The sequence below is a fragment of the Rhinolophus hipposideros genome (assembly GCF_964194185.1).
Source record: "Rhinolophus hipposideros genome assembly, chromosome: 1".
Classification (NCBI taxonomy): Eukaryota; Metazoa; Chordata; class Mammalia; order Chiroptera; family Rhinolophidae; genus Rhinolophus; species Rhinolophus hipposideros.
Window position 1 is genome coordinate 101,557,668 of NC_138047.1, and position 16,733 is coordinate 101,574,400.

Sequence of the window (16,733 nt, forward strand, 5' to 3'; positions counted from 1 at the left end):
GTGAACAAAGGCAGGAAATGGGCAGGGTGGAGTGTACTGGGAGACAGAGCTGAGAAAATCACACCTGGCTTTGAAAAGTCAAGAGGGGAGCTGGACACAGTGCAAGGACCTTTATCACCTTTAAGGATTTTACACAACAGAGACCCCAGACTAAGGCATTGACTTAGAAAGCCAAACCGCTCCATAGAACACAAAACTTTTACCTTTTCAGCCCCAAGCTGCAGTACTGACCTTAAACATGAAAAGTATATATTTCTATAGATGAAATATCTAATAGGAGGCTGTGTGAACCCTGGCAAATAGAATGTAAAGAAAGAAGTACCTGTTTTTATTAAAGGCATTACTGATGGACCCATTGAGCACCACCTGGACCTCACCGCAGGCATTTTCTGCAAACTTAAAAAAAAAAAAGCCCACAATTCCTCAGCATGCAAACTTAATCGCCACACCCCAGCCTTTCCAACCCTACCAGCTCTCAGCGTTAGCCTGTATGGTTCTAGCTCGGGAATGCCAGATCTAGGTAATATTCATCCCAAACTATTGGAGGGATTATGTTTCACATGAGAGTTCTGGAAGCAGTCACTTCAATCTGTGTTTGAACAATGAAGTTCAATGTCATTGTTGCTAAATTGGACATTCAGAAGTCAGAATTCCGAAGAGCAAGAGGAAGCTCACTGGAGCAGGAGGACGAAAGTGCTTTCTTGGTGCCACGTACTGTAGACACTGCCGATTTCATTCAGGGAGCAGGGTAGATGAGTCAGAGGTAAGGGAAATGAGGTCACCAATAAAGGGGGAAACTGGGACAGAAGGTGACACTGAGGCCTGCACAGGCACAAAGAGAAATGAGGAATGAATGAATGAATGAATGAACGAACATTATTTAGCAAAGAGCTTTATTTCCTTATGCGACAAACATTCAGCTGGATTTCCTACTAGGCACTGGGGAAAACCAAAGTGAGCAAAACAAAGCAATCTGCATGTTTCCTCCAGAAGGCCCAGGGACTGGAACTAGCTCAGGTCCCTTCTCAGGTTACCCAACTATCTCACACTGTGATAAGTTCAGATGGGCTTAGTGCTGGTGCTGAAAGGTCTGAGAGCTGTGAGCCAGGCCGTCCTGCTTGTCACTACTCAGCCCTGGAGCTTCAAAGCTAGTGTATGGCACAGAGTGGGGGTTCAGTGAAAATCTGTGGAAGGAGGAAGAGAGGAAAGGGAAAGCAAGAAGTCCAGATACTCTGTGATGAGGTTAGGAAAGAAATACAAAAAGCATAAAGAGGGCAACAAAGCTAGGTCTTGAAGGATGAATAGGATTTCACCTGGTAAAGGCCGAGGCAGCTGGTAACAGAAAAGCAAGGGGTTTGGGAAAACAGAGGGGCTTGGGGGGAAAACTTCAGTGGATTCTGAAGTTGGGTACATAAGATAGTTCATGGCGGACCATGAACGCTTGGCCAAGAAATCTGGCCTTTAATCTGCAGGTGACAAACAGCACTGAACAATTTGAAGTGGAATTGTGAAAACCCAGTGCGGCTTCTGTCTCTGTATAGGGAGTGACGAGTAGAGGACAGAGACCCAATAATTATCAGTCAAGGGCTAGCTACAGGTGCCAAGTACTGACCCTGCAACACTATGTCTTTCTCAAGAGGCCCAGCAAAGTAAGTATTGGGTCACATCACTTGGAAGTGAGGCCGTGAAACCCCAAGCAACGCTGCCTCCATTGTCAGGAAAAGAAAGCGTCTAGTCTGATAAAGAAGGCTGTGTACATGCCTCCGAGACTGAGCGTTCAGCCTGTAACACGGAGACTGCCGTCCCTGGGTCGCTCACGGGGGTAGCGCGCCTGTGATCACTGTCACCACTGAGCTCCTAGCTCCAAGGACAGTCTGGAGAACGTATCAAATGGGACTTGGCTTTAAAAGTTTTTAGCAATAGCATTGCCCCAAAACATATCACTGAGCATACAATAAATAGAAACTTTTCTCAGAAAAAGCAAAGAAACAAACAGAAAAACTATGCAGTGCCTCTGATTTTTCAAAGCACAGAGTAAGTTCTCAACAACTATTTCTGGAAGGAATGCGTTGTGAATGAGTTAATGGGATTGTGCTTTCTGTTTAAACACTGCAATAACCCTGTGGGACAGACATTATTTTTATCCCCACTTGACAAATGAGGGACCTGAGGGTCAGGCTCATGGTTCAAGAATCTGTCCAAGTTTAAACCATCTCCTAATGCAAATCCCAGGCTACCTCCTTGTGTCTCCCAGGGTTTTCCTGAATCTCCTTAGCACGGGTTGGGCTCTCCCTCATTACTGGACCATTGACTTGGACGAGTCGCTTAACCTCGGAGTCTTTGTTTCCTCACCTGTAATGTGGGGATTTATACTTTCTCCCACCACCTAGCTTGAGGACTAAATGAGATGATATATAGGTAGGCAGTTGGTCAGAACTTACTATAAATATGCACTTAAACGTGAGTTCCCACATGCCCTAACTCCTCAGATGTTTAAATTTAATTTTGGAAAACTAAAAGTAGTCTAGTTGTACTTTCTCCCTCGTTTTCTTCCCTTCACTTCTTCCCTTTTCCTTTTTTCCTAGTCCACTTACAAAGAAGCAACTTATTAGAAAAGAAAGATGCACAAAGGAAGCTTAGAGTAAAGTCAGAAATAGAAAGGAGGGTGTGGAAGGGAACAATGGGGAGTAATTCCCAGCCTGGATTCTGCATCTGGAGTCAAACACCTTGGGGTAAACTCCCAGATGTGTTACTTCCTGTGTATATTTAGTAGATTGCTTATTTACCTGCACCTCTATTCTGTCATCTGTAAAGTGGGTGTGATACTCATGGTACCTACTTCATAGGGTTCTTGTGTGATTGTAAAGTTTTAAATCATTTAGAAACCTAAGGAGAGTACCCAGCACGAAGGAAGTGGTCTGTAAATGTAGACTGTTAAGACTGTTCCAGGAATCTGATATTGGCCAACACCTGGATCAGAGGATTAAACCAAACAGATATTCCTGGCAGCCAAAGTCCAAAAATGGATAAGAGCAGGGGTTCTTCAACTGGAGCCCATGCGCCCTCCATGAATATCTTCAAATTGTATATAAAAAATCCTCTGGCATATGCTTTGAATCATTTTTCTCAAGAAAGATTCCTACACTTTTGCTCCTAAAAGTATCTGAGATTTAAAAAAATTGCAAAACCAACCACTGACTGGATGATCGTTTGGTCTCCAAAATTCTAGAATTTCACTTTCGGTACTTACCCTTTTAGACACCGTGTTCCAGAATACAGAAAAAGTGTTGTTGATGCATTTTCTCCCCCGGGTTGGACAAGAGCCATAGTTTATTTCTAAAAGACATAGTTAATATAAAAATAATTAAAATGGAAAACAAAGGGTGGAATTAAGCTCTGCTCTTCCATAGCTATCAGATCACAGTGGAGCTGTTTTCCAGTGGCATCGCTGTAAAAATGGAGGATGGAAAATGGACACATCTCAATCCAATTTAACTAAGTGCCCCCCGAATCCCATCCAAGTCCTTACCTTACCCTCCAAATTCCAGACAGGAACACAGTCACCAGCTTTGAGTCATCCTTCTGGGAATTGCAGCAAAAGCTCATCGGACAGGGACAAGCCCCTCATTATCCCCGTGTCCAGGAAAAACCAGAGGAAAACCTGGGCTCTCTGGGGCCAATCTCACCAACCACAACTCTGCTTCCTGCCACCTCTCTCCGGTTGACAACCTTCCCCCTTCCTCCCTCAGTCCCCACACCCATAAACTCAGCTGGTTTTTGAGTCTTTCTACACTCTCCCCATCAAGACGGGCTGTGAGGTACAACAGGCATAGAGTACGAATACATAGTTTCTGTGTCACTTCTCCAAAGGATGTCTGCCTTAATGGACAGACAGTTTTGTAATTCTGTTTTTTTGACATACAATTGACAAATATGATTGTAAGATATTTAAAGTATACAATGTGATGATTTGATATATATAGATATAGATATAGATATAGATAGATAGATGATAGATAGATAGATAAAGATAGATAGATAGATTCACATTGTGAAAAGGTTCCCCAAAAGGAGCTAATTAACACATCCATTGCATCACATATTTATGTTTGTGTGTGTGTCTGTGAGAGAACATATAGGTTCCACTCTTTTAACAAATTTCAATTATACAATACCGTGTTATCAACTATAGTTACCATGTCACAGTAGACCTTAGATCTGATCATATTATAACTGAAAAGTATACCCTTTACCAACCTCTCCCTAATTACTCCACCCCCAGCCCCTGGCTATCACTTTTCTACACTGTGTCTACGACTTTAACTTTTTTTTTAGATTCCTCATATAAGTGACACCATGCAGTGATTGTCTTTCTCTGGCTTATTTCACTTAGCATAATGCCCTGGAGATTCATCCATGTTGTTGAAAATGACAGAATTTCCTTTTTTAAGACTGAACGATATTCCAGTGTGTGTGTGTGTGTGTGTGTGTGTGTGTGTGTGTGTGTGTGACATTTTCTTTATCCATTGCACTTGACTACACAAAACGTTTGAACGTTTGAGAATCAGATCCTGGGGATAAAGAGATGAATTAGACAGAAGCCCTGCCTTCAGAGAGCTCATGATCTAACATAATCAAATAAATCACAGAAAGGCCAACATAGGCGGTGGGTGGTGTGCAGCACCCTTAGGGAAGGTGGATGTTGAACTTGGCTTTGAAGGATGAACAGGAGTCTTGAGACAGACGAGACAGAAGAAGGTGCTCCGTGCAGAGAGAACATGTGCAAAGGGAAAGAGCTGTGAGACAGCGTCATGGGTTTAGACTAGTACCACCTGAGCAAAAGGAGAAGGAATAAGGAAGGCAGTGCTGGAAGACGAGGCACATGAAAGGCAGAGGCCAGGCCACACTAAGGAATTTAGACTTCATCCTAGAGGCAAAAGAGAGCTATTTAGGTTTTAGGTGGGAGACAGAAACTGTCCCACTGTGCAGTCTAGAAGGTGGCAGACCTAAAGGGGGAAGGAGTGAGTGAGCAGTGAGACTTACAACAGACCCAGCAACAAAGAGGATGTGTTCCTGGGCTGGACTCAGGCAGTGGTAAGCGGGATAGAAAAGAAAGGATGAAAACGTGAGTTGATCTAAAGAATGCAGTTTTGCATCAGCGTGCATTGTCTTGAAGGGCAGAGGTGGCGGGTACCTGGGGCTCCTCCTTCTGCATTGCCCTTTCAGGGTCCCTAGCAGAGCTCAGGGCTCTTTCACCCCACAGGTCCCTGGATGATGCCAAATGGCCCCGATCCTCACCAGAAGAGTCCGCATCTCCGCACCACTTGAGACCGTCGGCTATGTAACCTAAGAGTGTGTTCTCCAGCGTGAACATCTCCTGCTGGACTCTTGTGTACTGATGCGCCAGCTCACTTGATTTGCTCCAAAAGAGGGTCTAAGAAAGAATAAACACAACCTACTAATGAGATCAATTCAGTTCAATAAAAAAAAAAAACTGCATTTTTTTAAAGGAAAACAAACATAGAAACTATGAGAATAAATCACATATGGTCAAGGTAGGTATTACTGAGTGCATCGCTGCTTTCTGTGTGTCAGTGAGAGAGTGTGTGTATGTGTGCGTGTGTCCACGTGTAGGTGCCCGCGCACATACGTGTGTGTGTGTGTGTGTGTCCTAGGTCACAATGTAACATGAGCTGATTATTCTGGGTTGCAGTAAACAAAATCTAACAGCCACTGAATAAAATCTTGTACTAAATATAGCATCAGAACATATCTGGAGGAGGCATTGGGAAGTTATGGAATTCCTAAAGTTTTCTGCAAAACAATTTTCTCTATGTGCTATTGTAAGGGTGACACTGTAGTTTCAAGATTTAACACTCTAGTTTACCTTTACCTTGATTTAACAATGTAATTTAGTTTAAAACTCTTTTTCCTTTTCTTTGCTTCCCTCCCCTCCAACGGGATTTAGTGACCCTGTTTTCTCATGGCCGCTTGCATACCTCGTTAATCTATTTAACTTCCAGAAAAAGGACTCGAAAGAAACTATTTCAGCCCTCAGACATCTGCTTCACAGCAACCAGGCTGAGATTCACTCCGACTACAGAGTCTGAGATAACTTTATCTTGGAACAAACTGGACTATGGGAAGCCATTTTTTACTTTTTATTCAGACATCAGTGCCCAGGAATCACCTAACTCCCATTTCCTCAGCGCCCAGGAATCGCCTAACTCCCTTTTTCTTTTGTTGTGTTTCTTTCTGTGTTCCTATAAAACATTCTGGCCAGTCTCAGAAGGGGGAAGGTGGTTTTTGAGATAATCTTCCCAGAATGCCACCATTTTGAATAAACTTACTTTCTTTCCACCAACCTTGTCCCTCAATCATTGGCTAATGAGCAGCAAGCAGCAGAACCTGAGTTCAGTAACACTATTTTTAGAAAAAGTGCTCTTTGATTCTTGAAGAGGTCCATAAGCCCTGCTTTCTTTCTCAAATCTCCCGTATCCCCCGCCCCCCGCCCCCCCCCCCACAAATTAAAAGGAAAAGAAAAGAACAAATATGGTGAGGTTTATCAGGGTCCTTTGTACAAATACAAAAACTCAAATTTCAGAACACTCGTCTGCTCCATGGCTCTATTCCTTCTGAATCAAAGACCACGGAGGGTCAGGTTTGAAGCCCGGACCCTGCAATCACACTGTTCTATGAAGCCCAGCATCACTGCTTATTAGATGCCGGACCTGGGGCAACCAAAGCATCACTAAGACTCACTTTCCCCATCTGTAAAATGGTTAACGAGAATCACTGTAAGGAGCTCCTAAGATGCTGAGGAGAATAAATGAGACAATAGAAATCAGTGCTTAGTCCCCTGTAAAGGGCATAGTCACTCATTCAGCAATGTCCCTGGTGTTTATTTAACGAGCACTTTTTCTGTGAAGGGCCTTGTTCTTGGTGCAGCAAGTAGGAGCTCAAGTTAGCTCCAGCTCTAACGATAGGATGAGAGGCTGTAATCTGGCTTAAAGGCTTCACAAATGAGGTGGGACACACTAAATATTCACCTTAAATGCTGACTTTAGAAAAAATGCACTCCATAACAGACTTTTTCCAGGCCTCTTTGGCTCCAAATCTTATGCCGTTAACATTTGAAGTAGTCTCTTTCAGAACCATCAAACTCAAGCAATCACTGGTCACCTAAACTCAGCAAGCCCTGGATTTTTCATTGGTGAAATGGGGATGCTGACACCCCACCTGCTTATTCCACAGATGGCTGTGAAGACCTACTAGGATAAGGTTGAGAGAGTCCTTTGTAAGCAATAAGGCACTCTGAAATGCAAATCATCATGATCAGAGGTGAGGGGAGAGCTTTGGAAGTATATAAGGTGGGGTTATTTTTGTTTGTGTTGGATTGCATTTCATGTTAGGGTTACTTTGCTGATTTTTAACCAAGTGTCCTTTCTTCTTTATGTGATATCGTGGTCTCCCAAGAGCACCACACAATCCATCCCCACCAACAAACTAGATACTAATGTTCAGATTTTTCCTCATCCATCATCCTGGTCAAAATTTGGTCCTGTGACCTCCTCCCTCTGGCTTTCAGCCTCCATTTGAAAATCAATAACTTGACTCAGTTACCTTGTTGCAAGGTACAGTTTGATTTGTCAACTCCAGCAGTGGTAGGTAGTCTTGTTCTGTACTGCTACAAGGGTCCTTGGAAAGGAATGCATCCATGAATGCTTTCCCTATCTTTCGGCAGTCTATATGACTATGAGATAAAACATAAAAAATAAAAAAAAACATGGATAATAAGATTTCAAACATATTTTTGAAGCATAATTACTTCCAAAAATATCTCCCGTAGGAAGCATTTACTGAGTGCCAAGTAGTTTACACACATCATCTCGTTAATACCTCGTCTAAGCGCTACAACATTTTAATGGGTGAGCATTACATCCCCTCCCATACAAATTCCTTGCCCTCACAGAGCTTCCTCTCAGGTTAGAGAGTCGACAGGACCCCAAAAAGCAAAATGGTTAACAAAATAAGTACAGATGATTATAAGCATGCAGGAAATCAATGGGGAGGGATGACAGCAGAATACTGAAGCATTGATCACTTTAAGGAGGCTGGTCAGGAGACGTCTCCCTGACAGGTTTTTACGCTGAGACTAAACAATGACAAGGATTGCGTTCCAGACTGAGGGTACTGCAAGTGCAAAGGCCCTGAGGCAGGAAAGAACTTACTGATTTTGAGGGACTGAGAGAAAAACAGCATGACAGCAGTGAAAAGGAAGAAATGGGAGCATGGTGAGAAATCAAGTCAGAAAAATAATCAAGAGGCACACTACTTAGGCCTTTTGGACCAAAGAAAAGATTGCAAATTTTACTGTAATTACAGTGGGAAGCCATTGGATGGCTTTAAGCATGGAAGTGGCCTCAGTTGATTTTTGTTTTAGAAAAATCACTTTGGAAAACTCTGACCTGGCCCCAAAAAGGAGATAATTCTTTAAAATAGAAATTCCATCTCCAGATCCCCTCCAAACAGTAAAGATTTCAAGGGAAGAAAATGGAGGTATTTCATTATACCAGTCCTCCCAGCTTGTGAGCAACCCTACAAAACTTCACTTAGTGATCTTATCTATTATTCTGGGCCAGGAAGAGTGTGTCCCATGCAGGAAGGCAGGCAGTACCCAGGTGTGGGGGTCGGGGTGGGCTAGACAGGATGTGCTGTCCTTTCCTGGATTTGTCTGAGACTCTCAATTACCTGTCTCCTTGACATTTTTCATAACGTTTGATTCTGGGTACTATCTATAATTTGTGAAGTGCGATTTGATAGTACAATCTTGCTTAGGGATCAAGGAAGTCTTTAAAATGGAAAGAAAGCTTCACTGGAGGAAGTCTGCAGCCCTAGCCCCCATCTCACCCCTTATTTCACATCATTAAGCCTGAGTAGTGGGTGTCCGTTTACAGGAGTGTCCAGGGACTTATGTCTCACACATTCTGAATTTATTATCTGTATTAATCCTTTACCCAAGGACCTTCTGCTAAGGGTGCTCAAGAGACAGGTGTTTTTGTTCTAGCAAATATCATTACTCAATCTACGTGGAGGTCCAGTTGACTAGGAGACTGGACCAGCTCACTTGCCTTCTTCTCTTTCCCCAAGATCATCCCTCTTCCCAAATTAAATAAAGCCATCGCAGGCCAGATGATTTTTGCCTCCTCCCCACTGGGACCTAAAGTGCACAGGTGGTATTAGAGGTGTTTGTGGTGATAAAGGGAAGCACAGCTCCTGACACTCTGGAGCTGGCCTGGCACTCGCAGGGAGGCCCTGGAGTTCTTCTATTGAACAAATTCTAGGACACCAGCATCAGGAAAAGCCACTGTGTGACCACAAAACACCATGATGTGAACAGACTAAAACAATGTCCAAACCACAAAAAGAAATGACCAAACATCCTTTTACCATAGCCAACATGAGTGACTGCAACTTCCTTACCAATTATAGCTTCAGTTTTGCTTCATTCCTCCAGCCTAGTGGATGTGATTTGTTAAGATACCTTCTTATAGAGTTATCTCCATCCCCCCCTCTGCTTCCTGGGACCATCTACCCAAACCCAGCCTCCTTCAACCTTCCCCCAGGTCTCATAAAACGTGCCCAAATCCTCTAAGTCTTTTCTAACATCCTTGAACTGAACTCTCCCTTGTCCCGATGGGTCTCCATAGTGAATATTCAACTTCTTACAAAGAGCCATACACTCATATTTTGCAACAACATTGTGTTCCTACAATGCTGGTCTTGCATTGAGGGGCATGGACGGTAACTGGCAATCTTGGATGGAATAGTAAAGAATCAAAGGCCTGTGGATGTCAGCATGCCTTAATCAGTGTTTATGCTTGGCGGAAGCTCCAGGAGCAGCTTCTGAAAGACTAGATTTGTGAATAAGCAAGTTTTCATGTTGAGCTGGAGTCTTGGTCTGATAGCAGCTTTCTGCTTGCAGTGTGAGCTGAGGGCAAATGTCAGGATTCAAGGTCAATGACATGTCCACCCACTTCCTATCAAAGACCTGCTCCGTCCCAAAGACCCCAGACGGTTCCCTGTTCCCCATGAGTCATTCCCTCTTGCTCACTTCTCACCCCTTCTCCCTACATCTGGCCTACCCAGGTAGGCTGTGTGCAGGGGCCAGAGGCAGGAAGCCATAACAGGAGGAAGGGAGAGTGCTTGCCAAGTGCAGAGATTGTGCTAAGTGCTTAACTTGCAGAGATCCTTTTTAAATCCCACACTAGTCCTATGGGAAGGGCTCTATCATTACCCCTGTTTTACAGCTACTGGAGCTCAGAATGTTTCCTGACTTGCCCCAAACCAATTAGCAAGTGGCAGAGCAAGATTACATTCCAAACTGTGCTCTTTCTACTAAACAACGCTGCCTCCCACAGGACATTTCAAATCATGGCCATAGCCCCAGAACGACTTTGTTCCTCACAGAGAAATGAGGACCTCAGACCTCACAGGGGCTGGCATTTCCCTAAACCGCATGAGAAGCTGAAGACCGGAATAGGGCACAGTGATACCCAGGGGACCTGATAGAGTGAATGGGGTAAGAGGCGATGGGACAGAAAAGGTTCAAGTCTTATGCTATAAAGTCGTAGGCTCAGGTGAAAACGCAGATATATTTGGTGATTAAATCCATTTTGCATGTCGTCAGCCTACTTCTGGGCTTATGACTATGCTGTCGCCTCTCTCTAAACCTCCAGCCTTCCCACAAGTAATAATATTTCAAATTCCCCTCAATAAAGCATCATCAGCGTCATAATGTGTTGCTCTCCAGGGAAAGCAATCACACCCTGAATCCTCTCTCCTAAAAGCACTTAGATCTCGAGGGGTAATTACACTCATTCTATGAATGTTCCTGCTGTTGAGTCCTGCAGGGCAGGTTGTGTTGGTTCAAAGAAAACAAACAGGTTAACTCAGTTATTATATTCTCAAATTTGAGGCTACTGGAGGAAGTATTGAAGGTGAAGACTGCCACCTTGTGGGAGAAGTGAGCTATTGGTGACTTTCGCTGAGGCAATCAGGATTTTCTAAGCAATCTTAAAATCAGCAGACTCTTCAGGCCAATGAAAGCTTAGACATCATGAATTCACTAATCTGGCAGATATTTATTGAGAATCTACTATGTGCTAGGCACATTTATGAACATATAGGATATACTAGTAAACAAAACAGGCAAAGGTTCCTTTCCTTGTGGGAGTTTACATTCTATCAGAGCAGGACTGACAATAAACAATTGACATAATAAATAAGCGCTAGTGTATCCCAAAAACTTTAAGTTCTATGGAAAAAAGGTGAAAATAGAGTATGATAAAGGCCAGGAGTGATAAACCAGGACGTGGCAGTGTTCCGCATTAAACAAGGCGGACAGTACATGACATTTGAGCAAGGAATTGAAAGAAGCGAGGGACTGAGTCAAAGAGACATCCAAGGGAACAACATTCTGGGCAGAAGGCACAGCCACAAAGGCCCTAATGCCTGGCATGTTCACACAACAGTGTGGCTGGAGCAGATGGAAAGGAGGTCAGAAAGATAATGATGTCAGACTGCTCAGGGCTTCATACTCCACCGTTGTAAGGATTTAGACTTTTACTCATGGTCACTGAGCAGCTACGGAGGATTTTGAGCACAGGAGGGACATGCTATTAAGTTTCAAAGGATTTCTCTGGTTGCTTTGTAGAATATAGTCTGAAAGAAGGAAAGGGCAGAAGCAGGTAGACCAGTCATCTGGGCAAGTGCTGATAGTGATTTGGACCAGAATGGCAGCAGTGGAGATGGTGAGAAGTGACAGATTCTGGATTCACTGTAAATTTCCAAGTGGGTTGGATGTGGGATTTTGGAGAAACAGGCATCAATGATAATTCCAAGGTTTGGGGCCTGAGACACTGGAAGGATGGAGTTGTCATTAACTGGGGTGGAGAAGGCTTTGAGGGATGCGGCATCGAGCAGGAGGTCAGTCTGGGGCGTATTGAGATCACAATGTCTATGAAACATGCACGTGCAGCTGTGGAATATACAGATGGGTACATGATCTGAAGTTCAGGAGAAATAAAGTCAGAGAGACTATCTGAGATCAGCATGCAAAGACAAAGAAGAGAAGATGACTGAGGACTGAGCCTTGAGTCACTCCAACATAAGAGTTCGGAGAAGAAACGGCAAAGGCTGGATAAGGGCAACCAGGGAAGTAGGACAAAAAGCAGAAGAGTGGGCTCTGACGGAAGCCAGTGAAGGAAGTATATTAACGCAGGAGGAAGTGATCAACTGTATCAGATGCTCTCGATGGTCAAGGTCTATTAAGACTGAGAACTGACCATCCAAATTATCGCCAAGTCATGACCAGGTTCGTTTTCATTTCCAAATGCAATGGTGGTGGTGGTGGCGGGGGGGGGTGGGGGGTGTCTCTCTTTTGTTATTGATCCCTGGGTTTCTTTTTTCTTTATCTCAGATAATGTATTGTGTGAATTTATTTGGGGAAAGATCTTGAGAAACATTGCCTATATTTAAACGTACTGTAAATATATCAAGAGAGAACTATCCCGGAGTATATGCCTTCATGCCCTCACCTTTCACCCCCAGTTCAAGCCTGAGCATGTCTTCTCTTAGCACAGCAAGCAAGCCACTTCCCTAGTAATCTGTTGAAATGAAAATTATCCTGAAACTCTAAAGCAAAACGAATTATGGAAAGGAATTTAATATTCAGGTTGAATTAATCTGTGAAAGTTACCTGTAACCCCTTACTTCTTGTACTCATTAGAATCTATTAGTCATTATTAGAGTAGCCAACTGTTATCAGCATGAATTTGTAAAGTATATTTATAATAAAAATTTATATTTCATATGTTAATTATTTTGTTCAATACATACAGAGTACTTGCTATGTGCCAGGCAGAGTATTAGGTATACTCAAAGGACACAGGAATTAACAAGATACACAGCCCCTGCCCTGCAAAGTTCTCAGTCCCTAGGGAATCAGTTCTTAATTAGGAGGTAACAATAAAGTGAGCTATGGCCACATAGTTACTCACAGAATGTTTCACATTGGGACCCACTCTTATCAAGGTTGGATATTTTAGAACTACATGTAAAAAAAATATTAAATCGTGTACCTTGATGATCACGTGATCCCTGGCCATCTCTGACCGCAAATTGTTCTCTGCCTTCCACCAGCTATGTGACAAGTATGTCCCTCTTTCCATTTCTCAAACACACAGAGCTTGTTTCTAAGACTTGCGGATACAATATCAACATTCAACATTTAAAACATTCCTATACACCAGCAACAATTTAAAAATATTTTTTTCAATTTTTAAAGAAATTTTATATATACATAGGCTACTTTGACATAATAGCAAAAAATTTCTAGAAATGTAAAAGTTGCAAAATATCGAGCCATCAATTTAACAAAGCACATGCAAGACTTGTACTCTAAAAGCAAAACATTGCTGAGAGAAGTTTTACATTACGTCAAGACACAGAGAAGTATGTCATATCGTCAGTTGGAAGGTACAATATTAAGATGGTAAATATCACTCAGATGTGTCTATAGATCCAACAGATCACAAATCAAAATTTCAGCATGGTTTGTTAAGAGTATGGCATGATTCTACAATTTATGTGAAAATGGAAAGAACTTAGCCAGAGCAACTAAAAGAGAAAAAGCTGGAAGACTCACATTGTTTGACTTCAAGACTTACTAAAGAGCATCACTCATCTTGTCATGTGGTGGTGGTGAGAGTAGATACAGATCAAGGGAATCAAACACTGAGTTCAAAAAGAAACCCATATTTATACGGTTCCATAGACTGAGTGTCTGTGCCCTCCCCCCCCTCCCCCCCAGAATTCATGTGTTGAAACCTAGTCCCAATGTGATGGTATTAGGAGGTGGGGCTTTGGAGAAGTGATTAGGTCATCAGGATTCCCCTGACCTAAAGGAGTTAGTGCCCCTATAAAACAGAGTCCGGACAGAGGAAATACAAAGATGGCACCACAGGTAAACAGTATGCTTACCTTCTCTCACGACCACATCAAAATTAAAACTAAAGTACAGAACAACCATCATTGAGAATAGCCTAAAATCTTGCTGAACCAAAGCCCTACAACTAAGGACATACAGAAGAAGCCACCTCAAGACTGGTAGGAGGGGCAGAGATGGGGAACAGGCTGGTCCCACACCTGGGTCCCACACCATTAAAGATCAGGAGGGATATTTCAGCTGTGGAGGTCCCCCTACACCCCTCAGAGGAGCAAGAGGTCTTAGCCCCACCCCAGCCCAGGGCTCCAATGCCAGGGAGAGAAATTCCCATAATTTCTGGTTGTGGAAACCAGCGGAGATTGTGACTGAGTGAGACAGAGGGCAGCTGCACTCCCAGGTGCCCCTCTTAAAGGGATTGCACGTGGACTTACACACCAATGGAATCTCTCACTCTGAGCTCCAGTGCTGGGGCAGAGGCTGAAAAGGAGGCAGAGACACATAGTGGGGAACTGAGTTGTCTGGCTTGGGACAGGGAATGGAGAGGTGGCTTTCTCCTGAATTCGCTGGCAGAGGCCACTGTTTCCTTGCTGAACCCTCCCCTTTCCCAGTGTGTGGACACAAGTGGCAGTAATAATTGAGTCTCTGCCATTCGTTTGTCACGCCCTAGCAATTCAAGTCCCTGCCCCTCCCAACTTTCGGCACACCCAAACCTCTTCCAGTGATTTCTTTTACAAACTACCTGCCTCAGCTCCAGCTGCAGACTTTCCTAGGGTCTCTCAAAGGTTTGTGGAACCCAGACAAACAGCATTTGACTTGAGAGTGTCCTGTACCTCTGGCTGAGCATCCCTAAGTTCGGCACAAGCGGCAGTCAGCCTTGTTTCTTGGCTTGGCCTCTCAAGGTTCATGCAAGTATGGCACAGGTGACAACCATCTGTGGATTTCTTTGTGGCTCCTGCTGGGTGGTCTTGGGTGGGGCACAGACTGTGGCTGAACTTGACCTATAGCAGATCCCCTCCAAGGTGGTCCTGGGGCTGGCACTCCCAGTGTCCAGTTTCTAAATGAGTTGGAGCATCACCTAGCTGCCTCCAAGTATGAACACACAAGGGGCAGATTGGGCAAGCACCAGAGTCCTGCTGAGGCAGATCCTGTTTTCTGCACAACAATTCTTCCACTGTAGTCAAGGCCAGTCCTCACAACCAGTGACCAAGGGTCAGTCGCTCCCATTGATGAGCAATTATCAATCAAGACTCAACTACAAGAGGAGGGCACACATAACCCACACAAGGACACACCTGGAGTGTGTAGCTCAGGTGGCCAGAAAAACTGCACACTGAGCCCCACAGCATACCTACTACATAAGGTCACTCTAATAAGAACAGAAGATGCAGCAGCCCTACCTAATACATGAAAACAAACACAGGGAGGCAGCCAAAATGGGGAGACAAAGAAACGTGTGTCAAATAAAAGAACAAAACAAAGCTCCACAAAAAGAACTAAACAAAATGTAGACAAGCTATCTATCAGATTCAGAGTTCCAAACACTGGCTATAAGAATGCATACTATTCTTAGGGAGAACTTCAAAAAAGAGATAGGAATATAAAAATAGAGATAGAAAACATAAAAAAGAACCAGTCAGAAACAAGGAATACAATAACAGAAATGAGCAATATATTACAGGGAATCAACAGTAGATTAGATTAAGCAGAGGATATAACCAGCGATGGAGAAAATAAGGTAACAAACCTGAAACAATAAACTGCATAAAAGAAAACATAGGTACTAAACTTATGGACCTTGGGTTCAAAGGGGATTTTATGAATTTGACTTCAAAAGCAAGGGAAGTAAAAGCTAAAATAAATGAATGGGACTATAACAAACTAAAAAGCTTCTGCACAGCAAAAAAAAAAAGAAAAAAAGAAAGAAAGAAAGAAAGAAAGAAAGAAAGAAAGAAAGAAAGAAAGAAAGAAAGAAAGAAAGAAAGAAAGAAAGGAAGGAAGGAAGGAAGGAAGGAAGGAAGGAAGGAAGGAAGGAAGGAAGGAAGGAAGGAAGAAAGAAAGAAAGAAAGAAAGAAAGAAAGAAAGAAAGAAAGAAAGAAAGAAAGAAAGACATCGACAAAATAAAGAGGTAACCAACTGAATGGGAGATGTTTTGCAAATAACACCTCTGATAAGTGGCTAATATCCAAAATATGTAAGGAACTCATACAACTCAACAAAAAAAAAACAAACAATCTAAGTAAAAAATGGCCAGAGGAACTGAATAGACATAAGAGGACATACAAATGGCCAATAGACATATGAAAAAAATGCTCAACATCACTAGTAATCAGAGAAATGCAAATAAAAACCACAATGAGAAATCACCTCACACCAGTTAGAATGGCTATGATCAACATGACAAATAATAACAAGTGTTGGAGAGGCTGTGGAGAAAAAGGAACCCTCATACACTGTTGGTGGGAGTGCAGACTGGTGCAGCCTCTATGGAAGGCAGTATGGAGATTCCTCTAAAAATTAAAAATAGAATTATCATATGACCCAGCAATCCCTCTCCTGGGTATCTACCAAAAAAATCTGAAAACATTTATCCATAAAGATATATGTACTCCAATGTTCATTGCAGCTTTATTTATGGTGGCCGAGACATGAAAACAACCAAAGTGTCCTTCGATAGATAATTGGATAAAGAAGTTATAGTATATATACACAATGGAATACTATTCTG

The 16,733-nt window shown here is 42.9% G+C and overlaps 1 protein-coding gene across 2 annotated transcripts in view; it reads right to left on the reverse strand.

Annotated features, from left to right (window-relative positions):
• LOC308497644 (ADP-ribosyl cyclase/cyclic ADP-ribose hydrolase 1-like) overlaps positions 1-16,733 on the reverse strand; it is a 37,735-nt gene that overhangs the window by 3,073 nt on the left and 17,929 nt on the right. For both annotated transcript variants that reach the window (XM_081048535.1, XM_081048534.1), the window contains exons 3-6: positions 7,624-7,753; positions 5,299-5,434; positions 3,251-3,336; positions 323-396 (exon numbers count right to left, since the gene is read on the reverse strand). In XM_081048535.1, coding sequence (XP_080904661.1) covers positions 323-396; positions 3,251-3,336; positions 5,299-5,434; positions 7,624-7,753 — 426 coding nt within the window. The remainder of the gene's footprint in view (positions 1-322; positions 397-3,250; positions 3,337-5,298; positions 5,435-7,623; positions 7,754-16,733) is intronic.